Source organism: Lemur catta, chromosome 4 (assembly GCF_020740605.2).
Source record: "Lemur catta isolate mLemCat1 chromosome 4, mLemCat1.pri, whole genome shotgun sequence".
Taxonomy (NCBI): domain Eukaryota; kingdom Metazoa; phylum Chordata; class Mammalia; order Primates; family Lemuridae; genus Lemur; species Lemur catta.
The window spans coordinates 57,556,160-57,571,726 of record NC_059131.1 but is presented as its reverse complement, the minus strand read 5'-3'; the positions used below and the strand labels follow the sequence as shown (position 1 = coordinate 57,571,726).

Here is a 15,567-nt window from a genome sequence, read left to right as displayed (position 1 = left end):
CATGACCCAGCTGTGCCTAACTGTCTGTGCTCCCAGGACGTGAATCGGGAACTGACAAACCAGCAGGAAGCATCTGTGGAAAGGCAGCAGCAGCCTCCTCCAGAGACTTTTGACTTCAAAATCAAGTTTGCTGAGACTAAGGCTCATGCCAAGGTCAGGAAAGTGGGTGGGCCTGGGGGGTGGAGTGTTAGGGAGCCATCCTGGGTATGGCTGTGGGCTGACCTGATATGGGGTTCTGGGCTTCAGCTTCCTGGGGGAGGGGGTGCTTTATGTGGTGGTTGGAAGACTCTTGGCCTGGGCTTGGCCTAGAAGCAAGGGACCTGGTGGGGCAAGGCATGGTGGTTCTGAAACTCTCTCTACCCTGGCTGAGAGCCCTCCTCCCTGTGCATCTCACAGGCAATTGAGATGGAATTGAGGCAGATGGAGGTGGCCCAGGCCAACCGGCACATGTCCCTGCTGACAGCTTTCATGCCTGATAGCTTCCTGCGGCCAGGTGGGGACCATGACTGCGTCCTGGTGCTGCTGCTCATGCCTCGTCTCATTTGTAAGGTACGGCCGATCAATCACATGTTCAACAGAAATGTCTGACCACAAAAGGTTTATGATGCAGTGGAGGAGCACAGAGTTAGCAAAGTCATGAGGAATATGTGTCACAAATTCTGTATTAAGAAGGAGAGGTGGGTTCTTTGAGAGAGCACAAAGGGGATCTGATTTAGTTGGGGGCAGGGTGTGACTGAAGGAATAACATTTGAGCTGAGGGCCAGAAGGTGACTAGGAGTTAGCTGGAGGATGATCAGCAGGATAGCATTCTAGGTGGAGAGAGAGCAGAAATGGCAGCTTGAAGTCAGGGAGGAGCTTGGTCCCACTGGTCCCACCACGCTTTCATTTGCACATCCTGAATTCTCACAACCTCCAGTAGTCACATCATTACCCTTTTGCCATGTGAGATTTCCCGCCCATCTAAGAGCTATTTCTGCTTTCTCTCCTGTGTGTGTTCATGCTCCCCACAGAGTTGTTAAGCTCTGTGTCCTGTATGAGTCTGTGTTCTCCATCCTCTGCTCTGAGTCCCAGGTCCCTGGTGCTTCTTCCCACAGGCAGAGCTGATCCGGAAGCAGGCCCAGGAGAAGTTTGAACTAAGTGAGAACTGTTCAGAGCGGCCTGGGCTGCGAGGAGCTGCAGGGGAGCAGCTCAGCTTTGCTGCTGGGCTGGTATACTCGCTGAGTCTGCTGCAGGCCACACTACACCGCTACGAGCAGTAAGTGACTCCTGACTCCCCCGCTCCAGGGCCCTGGGCCCAGGATTGGCTGGAACTGAGATTGCCTGGCAGACCCTGCCTTCACAAAGCCCTTCTTTGATCTCTAGTGCCCTCTCTCAGTGCAATGTGGATGTGTATAAAAAAGTGGGCAGCCTCTACCCTGAGATGAGTGCCCACGAGCGCTCCTTGGATTTCCTCATTGAGCTTCTGCACAAGGATCAGCTGGATGAAACTGTCAATGTGGAGCCTCTCACCAAAGCCATCAAGTACTACCAGGTCTGGGGCGAGAATTCAGGCTTGGGGCAGGAGGCAGGGAAACGTTCACCTGATGGGGGCTGTTGCCAGTGTATTCAAGGTTGTATGTCCCAGGTCAGCTGCTTGAGGCCTGGTTTGCTCTTAGATGAACTTGCATTATAATGCAGCTGCTTGGAGGTTTTGGATTCTCTTTGTACATCTGGAGACCCATGGTGACCAGGGCTCAAAAGACAGTTTGAGAAGAACTCCCCACTCTTCCAGGGCTGACTATTTCTTTTGTCATCCCCCCTCAGCATCTGTACAGCATCCACCTTGCCGAACAGCCTGAGGACAGTACCATGCAGCTGGCTGACCACATCAAGGTGAAGAGTCTGGGCCAGTGGTTGAGTCCCCTATAGAGATCACAAATGAAGGACATCAGATTAAGAGATCAAGCACCCGAGGGCTGTCACATAAGACTGGAACAGGGTCACCAAAGCCAGATTAGTGAAGCCAGAGGACCCACTTGTGTATGGGAGTTGACAGAGGGTAGGGACCTCTTAGAGATGATAATAGGACAGAACGGCTCCTACTGGGGGCTGACAACCACATGCCTCTGTCCTCACAGTTCACCCAGAGTGCCCTGGACTGCATGAGTGTGGAGGTAGGACGGCTGCGTGCCTTCTTGCAGGTGAGAGCACATCTAGATCTATGTGAGCTCCTCTTCTTTCTTAGTCTTCTCATCCCCAGCCCGAATGTTGACTTGGTTCCCATTCATTTTCTTTCTCCTGAGTAGGGTGGGCAGGAGGCTACAGATATTGCCCTCCTGCTCCGGGACCTGGAAACATCGTGCAGTGACATCCGCCAGTTCTGCAAGAAGATCCGAAGGCGAATGCCAGGGACGGATGCTCCTGGAATCCCAGCTGCACTGGCCTTTGGACCACAGGTTTAGGGCTGCGAGTGGGGAAGGGAAGGAAGCTGAGCAGGAGGGGCCTAGCACTTTAAGATCTGGATCTGATCAAGGGACAAAGATGGTTTTGGGGTAGCTGGGAACTGTGGTGCTGGACCCAGGGTGGGCTCCTGACTCTCACCTGTCACACAGGTATCTGACACACTCCTAGACTGCAGGAAACACTTGACTTGGGTAGTGGCTGTGCTGCAGGAGGTGGCAGCAGCTGCTGCTCAGCTCATTGCCCCGCTGGCGGAGAATGAAGGGCTGCCTGTGGCTGCCCTGGAGGAGTTGGCTTTCAAAGCAAGCGAGCAGGTGGGCCTAGCTGGCTGGGCAGAAGGTGGTGGGGGTTCGGTGGCCAGTGTGAGGCTCTCACTCCTGCCCTTGGCTCTTGCAGATCTATGGGACCCCCTCCAGCAGCCCCTATGAATGTCTACGCCAGTCATGCAACATTCTCATCAGTACCATGAACAAGCTGGCCACAGCCATGCAGGAAGGGGAATACGATGCAGAGCGGCCTCCCAGTAAGGTGGGTGGAGATTTCCTTGGAGAGGCTGCAGAGGCTTGGAGGAGCAGGACTTGCAGAGCTGCTGCTAGTTGTGGGAGGGTGGGAGACAAGAGGAACGCATTTGGAGAGCACCATCCTGTCTGGAAGCAAGCTTTCCCCTATGACTGGATCTCTCTGCAAGGCACACATTGGTGATCTCCTTTCTCCACCCCCACCCTCTGCCACCCCATTCCTTAGCCTCCCCCAGTTGAGCTGCGGGCTGCAGCCCTTCGTGCAGAGATCACAGATGCTGAAGGCCTGGGCTTGAAGCTTGAAGATCGAGAGACAGTTATCAAGGAGTTGAAGAAGTCACTCAAGATCAAGGTGAGGGGGAAGGGTAGGGTCGGGATCTAGGGTTCAGAGTTGGTGGGACCCAGGGCAGCCGCGAGTGTTGGGGATCAGGACTGAGATGGCTTGGGGGCTGGGAGAAGTGGGGCCTGTGATCAGTGGGAGCTCTAGTGAGCCCTCAGGGAGTGTTCCATCTCATGGTCTAGCCCAGGTTCCAGGTACCAGGGACCATGGGGAGGATGTTAGGGAACTAGAAGCTCTCTGTCCTTGTTCAGGGTGAGGAGCTGAGTGAGGCCAATGTGCGGCTGAGCCTCCTGGAGAAGAAGCTTGACAGTGCTGCCAAGGATGCAGACGAGCGCATCGAGAAAGTCCAGACTCGGCTGGAGGAGACCCAGGCGCTGCTGCGGAAGAAGGAGAAGTCAGGCATCTTCTCTGGGGCCTGCTTCCTTTAATCCTCCCTCCTGCTGGAGGCTCTCTGCTTCCTCATGCATCCCCCTACTTGGCCTCTAGTAGCAAGACTCTCCCCATATTCCTTCCCTGCTGCCAACCCCATTGTATCATCCCCACCTAAGCCTGTGCTGCCCTGCCCCGGGCTCCTCACCAGCAGGCTGCTCCAAGGACCTCTCAGGACTGAATAGGTGGGGGGGCTGTGGTTAAGGGGCACTGCCCAAGTCCAGATTCTCTTCCACAGAGAGTTTGAGGAGACAATGGATGCGCTCCAGGCTGACATTGACCAGCTGGAAGCAGAGAAGGCAGAGCTAAAGCAGCGGCTAAACAGCCAGTCCAAGCGTACGATTGAGGGGCTACGGGGCCCCCCGCCTTCAGGCATTGCTACCCTGGTCTCTGGCATTGCTGGTGGTGAGTACAGTGGGATAGGAACACTGGCACAGAGGAGATTGTCCTTCTTCCTGTCCTTGGCCTCAGTTTGACCTCTGCCCCCTTGTAGCCACTGCATGTTCAGCCAGGAATGTGCCTGCCCGGTTTCACTCTGTGCCAGCTTCCACCAAGCTTTCACTTCCTCCAAAGATAATGTGCTGAGTTCCTCTAACCAAAGAAGGACATTAGCAAATTGTCACTGAAGTTCAGAATAACAGTGACAGTTGCACTCTAGTGGGTGTCCTTTCTGGGTCTGCATTCTGGCCATTCTGTCCCAGCCTTACATCCCAGAGGGTCGTCAGGCTGGGCTAACTCTCCTGGGGCATCCAGGCCTGCCTGATGCCTGCTCATTGTTCCTCTGCTTGGGCACTGCATTTCCCCACGGAGTTCACATGGCTGCATGCTGTGGTGTGGTCGTCTCTTCCATTGCTGAAGTCTCCCAGTTTTGCTTGGGACTTTTGTTCTGTTCTAGTCACTCAGTATGGTCAGGCCTCCTTATGTGGAGTTCTTCTGGCTCCCAGGCCCAGCCACCTCAGTTTCCTGACTAAGAAGGTGGCTGCTTCCATCTTGGTTCCCATCTGCCCTATAGTTTGTTTTTGTTCTCTCCTCAGTTGCTTACTTACCTTTACCCTTCTCACACCCAGAAGACAAACTCCTGGCCCTGGCATTAAACCTTCAGGGCCTCTAGACTTCCCCTGCTGCTCTTGTTTCTTATCAGCCTACCTCACCTAGATAGAGTGTTGTTCTCATCAATGTCCCCATCACTGCCACCTCCTGGTCTTGGGAGGTGACCAAGCACCTTCTTGACTTTAGATTGCCATGGTACAGACCGCCCTGTGTTCTTTTAGGGGAGCCTCCAGAATCATATTGTTTTAGCACAGGCTCTTTAGATAAACACTGGTTCTGAATTTATGAAACTTCCCACCAAAAACAGGGGTCTTTTGCCTCAGAGCAGTGGAGAAACCTGCAGAGCAAGAGAATGTGTTTGCATTCTCAACTTAAGCTTTGCTGGGTGAATGCTAAGGATGCAGATATATGGTATCTCTGAAGATGGGGTGTGGGGCAGGGAGGCAGGAACAGCCTCATGCCCCAAGTGTGGCCTGCAGCGCACACTCACTTTGCCGTTCCTCCTCACACATCAGATTGTCTCATGGCCTCACTCCCCTTTGCTGTCTTTTACACATACCTGCTCTTCCCCAAAGGCAGGTGGCAGGGACAGGGTCTTGTTGGAGAATGTATGGTGATCAGGAAAAGGGTTTTTCTGTAGGTGGTGTCCAGGATTCCTCTGGTGTGTCCCCCTAACTCCCAAATCATTTAATTCCTCTCTCCTCTTTTCCTGCTTCCCCATGGGCTATCCTGAACACAGAAGAACAGCAGCGAGGTAGAGACCCACCCTACCTGGGGCTTGCCAGGGCCAGTGGGAATTGGAGTTGGGGGAGCAGGGTGATGCTTCCTCCTTGGGAAGCCAGGACTGGCGGGGAGGGGGGAAAGAAGGGAAGAGCAGGCATGGTTCGTTTTTTTTTTAAACCTTCTCCCCTGGGGCTGATGACATTTGTTATGGTCCCCACAGGGGGCGCCCCTGGGCAGGCTCCAGGATCCATGCCAGGCCCGGGGCTGGTGAAGGACTCGCCACTGCTGCTTCAGCAGATCTCTGCTATGAGGCTGCACATCTCCCAGCTCCAGCATGAGAACAGCGTCCTCAAGGTGAGGGAGCCGCAGGGAGGACTGAGGTGGGGAATGGAGCATACCTGCCCCATTGGTGACAGATGGCAGGGGCCTTCTAGCACCTTTTACTGCTATCCCTCTTTTTTCCCCAACAGGGAGCCCAGATGAAGGCATCCTTGGCAGCCCTGCCCCCCTTGCATGTTGCAAAGTTATCCCTCCCACCCCATGAGGGCCCTGGCAGTGAGCTAGCAGCTGGAGCGCTGTATCGTAAGACCAGCCAGCTGCTGGAGACCTTGAATCAGCTGAGCACACATACCCACGTAGTAGACATCACTCGCACCAGCCCTGGTATGTGCGCCCTCCCCCTCAGATGAATAACACACCACTTCCTCTTGGCCCAGGGATTTAGCCCCTGCCCAGGCACCCACACTGCAGAGGCTCTTCCCAGCAGTGTTCTTTGCCGCAGTGTTCAGTTTGCTTGAGTCACCCACTCTCTCTTAAGTGCCTGCCTGTGAGAGGATCTAGTACCTGTACCCCTGACCCTTAATCCAGTACAGCTGCCTGCCTGGGCCTTGGTGGACCTTACCAGCTTTCCCTCCCCACAGCTGCTAAGAGCCCGTCGGCCCAGCTTATGGAGCAAGTGGCTCAGCTTAAGTCCCTGAGTGACACCATCGAGAAGCTCAAGGTCAGCTCAGACCCTGCCCTTCCTTACCCTGCAGAGCTCATTTCAGAGCAGTCACCGTTGGAGCCAGGCACTTGGAGTTCCCTGGGCTGAGCCCTGTGTTAGATGGCACCTTGGGGAGGGGTGGAGGGGAAGGCAGCGTTCTTGCCTCGGAAGCTCACTGTCTGAGTGCCAACAGAAGACAGATTCTCATAACAAAATGGTTGAGCTAAGATCATCTCTAGAGTGAGTAGTTCAGGCTGCAGTTTCTGTCAGGGTGAGGTCATCATGGGGTAGATGGTTGGGCATGGCTTCCCAGAGGCAGCAGAATCTGAGTTGAGCCTTAAGGGATAAGGACTTGGAAAGTAAGGAGGGATGTTGGGGTGGGGATGGGGTTGGAAGGGAGAGCAAAAGTATGGTGATAGAGAGGACTGAGCCCTGGCCCCTGGTATTAGTGTCTCTGAAATCAGGGTGGTCTAGTGCTAGCCTGTGGGGATTCCCTCAATGAACCCTTGTCTTCTTCCACCCGTCCCTAGGATGAGGTCCTCAAGGAGACAGTATCTCAGCGCCCTGGAGCCACAGTACCCACTGACTTTGCCACCTTCCCTTCATCAGCCTTCCTCAGAGTAAGGGGGAGCATGGAGTGGAGGGCGGGATGGTGTGGGGGGCTCAGGTGGGTCCTCCCCCTTCCCGCTGAGTCCGAAGAAGCCTTGGAGTCTCAGGTCCAACAACTGCATATCTTGTGTTATCTGGCCAAGTCTTACTTGCAAGTAACTCAAAAGTGCTTGCAGTGCTTCCAGAAATTCCAATATTTTAGCATATACATAGTACCTTCCATGACTTTGGACACCAGGAGGGGCTCAGAACTCCATTGTCAGACTGTGTACCCCCATTCTAATTTGAAAAATGTGGTCGCCATGGCCTAGGAACTCAAAAGCCTCAGTGTCCTAGGGGCTGCCCTGGTCTCGGCGCTCAGGGACCCCTTCAGTGGCCCACAGCTCAAGTGAGGCCCTGACCTGGGGTCCTGATTCCCTCACCAACCCTCAGGCCAAAGAGGAGCAGCAGGATGACACAGTCTACGTGGGCAAAGTGACCTTCTCGTGTGCAGCTGGCCTCGGACAGCGACACCGGCTGGTGCTGACCCAGGAGCAGCTGCACCAGCTTCACAGTCGCCTCATCTCCTAAGTACTCCTCCCCCCGCTGTCCCCTTCGACCCTCATTCCCCTGGTGCCGCTCTGCCTGACGCACAGCCACCTCGGCCAGCCTGCAGGTAGAACCGTGTGGGCTAAGCTCTTCCTGCCCCATTCAGCTTCACTCCCGTCCTGTCAGTGCCCTGCCCTGCCCTGGGTTCCCTCGTTCCTATCCCTGACCTCGGCCATAATTTGCTGTTTAGCTGCTCCCTCCTTCCTGAGGGTCCTCAGGGCATGTGGGGGGTAGGCTGAGACCCCACCACCAAAGGTTGAGTGAGGTCCCCCTGATTGAGGACTTCACCCCTTGATTAAAGCAACTTCTGCTTCACTGCTTTCTGTGTGGTGTTGAGAGTGGGACTTGGGCCATCTGGCTCAGAGCAGGAGTGGAGGAGAAGGGATACTGAGGAAGCTTGGCTGTGTCAAATTTGAGGGCCCTCTCTGTAGTGACCAGTAGAATGCTGTGTCTCTCAAATTCACGTGCAGTAAGTTACTCTGAGCAAGGGGAAAAGGGCTAGACTTAGGGCCTTCCCTAACTCCATAGATAAACTTATATACCTCACTTTATTTATGGAGTTAGGAGGGCCAGGAGGTTGTAGCCTCTGCCAGCCCTGCCTTTGCTTTCTGGAGCTTCCATTGCTCTTCAGTTCAGTTTTTGGAGCTGGAACAAATGATATAATCACCACCCCAGCCATCTTTCTTTCCCTTTCCCTTCCTTCTTTTTTTTTTTTAAGAGATGGGGTCTTGCTTTGTTGCCCAGGCTGGACTCAAAGTCCTGGGTTCATGCGATTCTCCCGCCTCAGCCTCCTGAGCAGCTGGGACTACAGGTGTGTGCCACTGCGACCTGCCTTCCCAGCCAGGTTTCTGATGTACTGACCAGAGTCTCTGCATAAGATCCAGGGCCTCTCCGAGGGAAAATTTATGAAACAAGGGAAAACTGATGCAACAGACTAGTAAGACAGGATAGAAGATACAAACACTACTGCCAAACTCCACTACAAATTAGTGTTACCCAGGGAGCTTCTTTCAAAAATTTACAGCTTTTTGGGTCTTGACCTAGACCTACTGAAAACACCTCTAGGATTGGGACCCATTAGGCCAGTGAGCAGCACACCAGTATTTGAGAGCTTAGCCCCAGTTTAGTTTCATTGGCTGGCTCCTTGATGCTCTTTTTTATTCCTCTCTTGGGGAAAGAAATCCATCGCAAGCTCCCAAAAAGCTCTAATCTAGATGGAGAAAGAGACCTTTGGCACTTCAGAGCAGCCCAGCTAGGCCAGGCCCTCTGCTTATGTGCTTCCTGTCTTGAGGGGAAGGGGCAGATAGGAGGGGGGGCTCCAAGGTTGGAGCCCAAGGGGCACATTCCCAATTAGTACACTCTCTGGGAATGTCAGTGGGTTGTGGCATTTGAATGCCTGCTCTGTGCCTTAGCCTTTCTCAACTGGGATTCAGAGAGAAAATAATTTGAGTGACTTTCCTCAGTACTCTCAAGGATGGTACACAAGCAATATCATGCTAGATGCCTGGGATGTAAAGTGTTACATACAAGGGGTGCCTTAGTGTGTTGGTGCTTATTCCACAGAACTGGTTGAAAAGGGTTGCTGTGTGTTGACACCAGCATGTTTACCTCATGTCTCCAAATTGGGCTCCTCTAGTGCTAAGGAAATCACAGGCCACACTGTTCTTTCCCTGGGATTGGTTTGTGCTCCTGTCCCTTCTACCCAAGCTACTGACCGCCCTTTTGATTGGTATTTTATTAGATGCTGAGCGCCAAGATTGGGCAACTCCTGGTGGCACTTTGAGAAGAGAGCAGGGCTTTTTCCCCCCATCCTTTTCCCTTGGTGGTGGTTTCTCACCGCTGAACCACTGCTCTCTTGAATGCCAGACTCATTCATCCAATTACTTGTTGTCCTGTGAGTGCCCTACAAGTATCTATCTCAAAGTCAGCCTAAAACCGAAGTCATCTCTTCTGTGTCCTGGATATGACAAGCCACAAACCTGGATGTCTTTGACTCCTTCAGTCTTTAGCTGGCTTAGTTACCCAGACCTATTCAGTTTTTCCTTCGTTACTGTCTCTCAAATCTGTCCCCTTTTTTCGACCCACTGCTAACTTTGTGTACAATGTTTTGCTCTGGGTATGTCAGCAGTCTTTAAACTGGTTACCCTTCCCCTGTTGCCTCTCTTCAACCAGTTTTCCACATTGATGCCAGAGGGACCTTTCCAGAATGCAAACTGGGCCATGTCACTCCCTGGTTTAAATGCTGAAATGATTTCTCCAACTAGATTTTAAAATTTAAATAAAATCCTGAAATGGTTCCTCTAAGTATCTAAAATTTGAAATTTAAATTAACTAGAATGGCACACATGATTTGGGTCCTGCCCGCCTCTCCAGCATCTTCACGGGACTGCTTCTCCCACATGCCTGGTGGTCCAGCGTTAGTGAACCCCTGCAGTTTCCTTGCCGCCCTGTGCTCTGTCAGGACTCTTCCCACCACCCAGAATGCCATCTTCCTCCCTCCCTCCACTGTACCTCCCTGCCCTCACCCTCCCCTTGATTCCTCAGCTGATGTCCTGTTCATTCATGGAGATGGCTCTGGCATTGCCACCTCAGGAAATCTCCAATCCCTGGGGCCTGTTAGGTGCTTCTCTTCAGGAGGCAGCAAAGAATATAGACCTTATTTTTTTATTTTATTTATTTTATATTTTATTGTATTCTTGGATTTAATTGCTTTGTGACATGGGCAAGGTTCTAATCTCTAGTCTGTCTTCTTACCTGCAGGATGGGAATAATGACGCCTTACAGGGTTCTTGTGAAGGCTAAATGAGGAGATGCGAGCCAGCGTCAAGCCCTGTGCCTAGCACGCTGTAGCCTTGCTTCTCTTCAGTGCATGCTCCTACTGCACTGCTTTATGCCAGTGAGCGTCTGTCCCTATCGTAATTGTTAGTTAACTCCTTTATCTCCCACTTTAGACAGATTTGAGAGTTCCTTTAGGGTGACCTTCCATCTCTGCATCCCCCAAAATACAGAGGAAGGGCACACATTTGGGGAGGATGATGAGTTTCATTTTGAACATGAGTTTGAGGTGCCTGTGAGAACATCCAAGTGGAGATGTCCAGTTGACAGTTGGAACCAACGGTGTCGGGAGCTCAGCAGGGAAGTATGGATTGGAGATAGAGTTTAGGGGATGAGTTGGGGGTGTGGCGGTGGTCGTTGAAGGCATGGTTTGGATGAGGTCACTGTCTTAATTCAGGTTACTTAGAAAACCGAACCTGAGGCAAAGCTTAGGTGCTAGTGCTTTGGAAAGTGCAATCCCAGAGCAGTGAGGGTGAGGGAAAGGAGGAGGAGAAAATCAAAGGTTTGTTTTAGTGAGTTGGCCACTGCCTCACAAAGACACAGCCGGTCACTTGCCCATGTGGGTTGTCTCTGGATAGACAGCACAGAAACACCATGCTTGCTAGAACTTTATGTTGGGGCTGATGAAGGGATGGAAAGGAAATTCACCTGCTCTGCCTCCTGCCCGTCCTTCACCGCTCAAAGTTTGTCCTGAGGGGTGTTAGCTCCTCCTTGCTTGCTGGGCTCACACTGGCCACTGTGAAAGCCAGATCCCATGCCCTACAGCATGGCATTTCATCTAAGTCCTGGAGTGGTGAGGGGAACAGAAGGTGGGCACTGGCCTGCAGGAGCTGGTCAGGGCAGAGCAAGGAGCTGGAGAACTGGGAGGCAGGTAAGGCTGAGAGGATCTGAAGCAGCAGGTTACCTGAGGAGAGTGTACAGAGGGAAGGGAGAGGCGGAGTCCTGGGCCACCCTGCAAGGTAAAGAGCCTGCATCCGGAAGGAGCAGCCCCTGCAAGCAGAGAAGCCCAGAGAAAGTGTAGTCCCAGAGCCATGGGAGGAGAGAGAGGAGCTCAGAGGGCAAGTGAGTTCTGGGAAGTGTGCATTGCGATGCCTGATGAGCCAGCCAGAGCAGCCCACAGGACAGAGGGAGCAGAAACAGGCTTGCGGTGGCAAGAAGGGAGCAAGTGGCTTGTGTGCACTACTGCGTCCCAGGTGGCATCTGTTCGTGGGGAATTGCGGAGGTTGGGTGGCCAGGCAGATGACAGTGGGAGTGATTTCTGGAAACTGGGATGTGATGGGATGGTGGGAGAGAGGCCTAGTGAGGTGCTCTGTGTCTTGAGGATGGAGCCACCTTTGACCCGTTCAAACCCAGAACTGCCAGTGGGACAGACCCCAGCAGACTGACTGGCAGGGGCAGGGTATGAACATTCTCAATTCTGTCTCCTAGGAGCCCCTCTCTTTGAGCGTTTTGGGCAGATTCCCAGGGCCAACAGCACCTGCCCCAACTGGAGGCAGCTTTGTGAAGTAAGAATAGGGTTCATATCCCGACTCTCCCACTAAATGAGCTGTCTGAACGTGGAGAAGTTACTTAACCCTTCAGCCTCTGTTTCTCTATTTGTAACTTGACGCCAGTAGCACCTTCCTCAGGTAATCTTCTAGGGGAAGATTAAGTGAGATAGCATGGTTGATACAGGTGCTCAATAAAAAAGCATACCCGGGAGAGGCTGAGATTAAATGAAGAGGAAATGAAATACAAACGGCCACATTCCCAAGACTTACACTTGTGACACAAATAACCATATTTTGAGCCCCAAAGGATGGGTAGTCCTTGGTGCGCCTCGGGTTTCAGCTTGTTTCTGTGGGTGGTTACTATCTTATTTTCTGCCACGCAAGCACTGTTTCCCCCTATTCTTAGCAGGCCAAGGCGAAGGGAGAGTCTAAACCTGGTGGCACCTCTTCTACTCCAGCCCCTACAATTTGAATTCACCTGCTTGGTTCACATTTTCTGTGCTGCACCCTCAGTGGGGAGCAGGGGTGGGGGCAATACAAAGACCTGAATCTGCTGCTGGCTAATTCTAGGGAATGTGCAAGGCCCCAGAGCTAAGGTTCCGTGCTGTCCAGCTTTGGGGCTGAAAGTGAATTAGGAACAGGTGTGCTGTATAGCCCAGGTGCCAAGCTGGAGCGGCTTCATAGCACTCGCAACCTTGGCCCCTGTCACGTAAGCCCAGGGCACCTGGAGAACACAAGGTCCGAGGGTGAGGGGCCCCTGCTGCTTCTCTGTAGGGGTTATGTTTCTTGTAGCTGACTCCTCACCCAGCCTCCCTCCATCTCTGTAGTCTGCCAGCGCAAACAGGCACCACTGCTCCAAGGACCAGAGGGCCTCCTCTCCTCTTCCGAAGGCTAGGGAGTTTGGATGCGGGAATTAGACTCTTTTTCTCAATAGGGGGTGCCAGAGTAAATATATGTTTCTTGCCCTGTATTTTGTTACTTTTTATTATGGAAAATGTTAACATGCAAATGAGGAAACTAGAGTGTAATGAATTTCCATGTACTGTAGTTATCATTTCATAGCTGATCATGTTTTATCTATATTTTCTCTCCTCTCCCCTCTTCCCCAGAATATTTTGAAGCAAATCCTAGACATCTTATCATTTCATGCAAAATTATTTTAGCATCCCTAAAAGATGGAGCTCTTAAAAAAAGAAAACTCCCCATAATATGCTGAAATAAAAAAAAAAAAAGAAAGACAAATATGTCCTTGATACATATAAGTGTTTTTTCTTCTTTAAAGCCTATGCTAGAATGGATAAGAATTGTATGAATTAAAAAATGTTCAGTTAGTACCTACTGTATGCCCTGGGGAGAACTGGTTTGTAAGGACCTTTCAATCTACCTATGAAGATGACAGATAGATTTGAAATGTGAATTTGAAAAAGAAAATGATCATTTATTGAAGTGACTAGTTACAAATAAAAATTACTTGGCAATTGAAAAAAAAAGAAAAAAAGAAAACTATAATACCCTCATCACACCTGAAAAGTTAATTCTTTAAATATCCAGCGTTCAAATTACCCTGATTGTCTTATAGACATTTTGTTTTGTTTTGTTTTACAATATGTTTATTTGGGTAAGATTCAAGACAAAGACAATACACTACAAATAGGTCCTTTGAGTCCACTTTTCCTCCTTATTCTCAGTTACCCTTATTGCACCAATGCAACATGTGCTTCATATGCATTCCTCTTAAACTTCATTTTCAATGTGTTAGCAATTCAAGTACATAATATATTATTATCTTGAGAATACAAAGAACACAACATAGAAGAAGGTTACAATAATAGTGCACTACAGCCCCAAACTCTTGGGCTAAAGCGATCCTCTTGCCTCAGCCTCCCAAGTAGCTGGAACTAAAGGCTTATGTCACCGTGCTCAGCTAAAACACATCATCTCATGGCTGTATTGTTTCCATTACTCAACTTGATGGTCTGTCCTTCCTTGAAGCCCAGATCCAATGTGGGATAAGTATTCATTTCCAGAGATCATTTGGACATCTCAGATACCTGCTTTACCCACTTTAGGTGATTTTGCAGGGAGATATCAACGTCAAAGACATCACCCTGATCCATGAAGACAATGCCAATGAAAGCACTATGCTTGCCCAGTGTCATCCTGGAGCCACATGGCAAAGTAGAAGGTGGGGTCTGTCACTGTCTCCTCAGTGATATCAGTACATTGTTCTACTGGTGCCTGAGCAAAGCGCTGTTCTGATATTTTATACTCAAGTTGACATAGGCAATCTTTCCCTTTGAAGTGATTTAAAAGGTGATCAATCTGGCCGGGCATGGTGGCTCACGCCTGTAATCCTAGCACTCTGGGAGGCCGAGGCGGGCGGATTGTTTGAGCTCAGGAGTTCGAGACCAGCCTGAGCAAGAGCGAGACCCCGTGTCTACTAAAAATAGAAAGAAATTATATGGACAGCTAAAAATATATATATAAAAAAAAATTAGCTGGGCATGGTGGCGCATGCCTGTAGTCCCAGCTACTCAGGAGGCTGAGGCAGGAGGATCGCTTAAGCCCAGGAGTTTGAGGTTGCTGTGAGCTAGGCTGATGCCATGGCACTCACTCTAGCCCGGGCAACAGAGCGAGACTCTGTCTCAAAAAAAAAAAAAAGGTGATCAATCTAAGCAGGTTGGTCCAAATTTCAGCCTGTTGCCACTGTTGGAGGCCTAGGGCAGAATCTGGTAGATGTCAACACCCAGCTCATGCCCAGGACAGGCTTGTACTCTTACTGGGCTCGCCATCTTGACTCTCTGCTCTCCATACCTGTTAAGGCTCCTTTAGTCTTTAAGTTCTTGCTTGCTTGCTTTTTCTTTATCATTTATTTGTCAAAGGAACTATTGCTTAGCATCTAGACTTTGTTAAATTGCATCCTCATGGTGTTAACAAGTTCCTCTGTATTCTGTATTTCCTTTAAATTGTTAGTTGAATTTAAGGTAGTAATTCTCAAAGTATGGTCCTCTGACCAACAGCATCAGTATCACCTAGGAATTGTAGGAAATGCTAATTCCTACCCACCCCAGAGAGGCTGGCCATAAAGGTCGCCATCTTGGTGAGGCTTAGTATCCCATTTCTGTGAAGTCACCCATTGAAGTAGAAAGAGCAAAGCAACTGGGGTGAGAAGGAATGGACTATGGGGTGGGGTAGTGGTTGGCTTGTCTCTTGATGGGATGGAATGCTTGTTATGTCTAGGTTTTTATTTTCTATCAGTGAAAAAAATTTTTTTATGCATAATATCAGACCAAATGGAATAGTGACTTTATGGTTAAACAGTTAACTTAGCTGATTTAATGTACTTTGAAAACTATATCATTACTAATGGTCCAATGTTCCCTGCCCTTCCCCAAGATGTGAGGGGATAAGTGTTCATTCTTTCCCAGTGCTTAGGCCACCAAATCTTGATACTTTCTATTCCACAGAGAGTACAAGTCAGGCTTGCTTTGCCAGAAGAGACACTTCTGATCTTAGCAGAAAGGGACAGCCCAAGACTGGCCACCCTGGCAGGAAATCAGGGCC

At 50.7% G+C, this 15,567-nt stretch overlaps 1 protein-coding gene across 3 annotated transcripts in view; it reads left to right on the top strand.

Moving 5' to 3' along the window:
* Positions 1-7,993, top strand: part of DCTN1 (dynactin subunit 1) — a 30,599-nt gene extending 22,606 nt beyond the window's left edge. For all 3 annotated transcript variants that reach the window (XM_045549900.1, XM_045549899.1, XM_045549901.1), the window contains 17 exons: positions 37-153; positions 397-549; positions 1,095-1,255; positions 1,363-1,531; positions 1,804-1,872; positions 2,118-2,180; positions 2,286-2,435; positions 2,592-2,753; positions 2,836-2,967; positions 3,184-3,309; positions 3,549-3,691; positions 3,965-4,131; positions 5,720-5,853; positions 5,970-6,162; positions 6,420-6,499; positions 7,012-7,101; positions 7,523-7,993. In XM_045549900.1, coding sequence (XP_045405856.1) covers positions 37-153; positions 397-549; positions 1,095-1,255; positions 1,363-1,531; positions 1,804-1,872; positions 2,118-2,180; positions 2,286-2,435; positions 2,592-2,753; positions 2,836-2,967; positions 3,184-3,309; positions 3,549-3,691; positions 3,965-4,131; positions 5,720-5,853; positions 5,970-6,162; positions 6,420-6,499; positions 7,012-7,101; positions 7,523-7,660 — 2,247 coding nt within the window. In that variant the 3' untranslated portion in view covers positions 7,661-7,993. The remainder of the gene's footprint in view (positions 1-36; positions 154-396; positions 550-1,094; positions 1,256-1,362; positions 1,532-1,803; positions 1,873-2,117; positions 2,181-2,285; positions 2,436-2,591; positions 2,754-2,835; positions 2,968-3,183; positions 3,310-3,548; positions 3,692-3,964; positions 4,132-5,719; positions 5,854-5,969; positions 6,163-6,419; positions 6,500-7,011; positions 7,102-7,522) is intronic.
* The last annotated feature ends 7,574 nt before the right edge of the window (positions 7,994-15,567 follow it).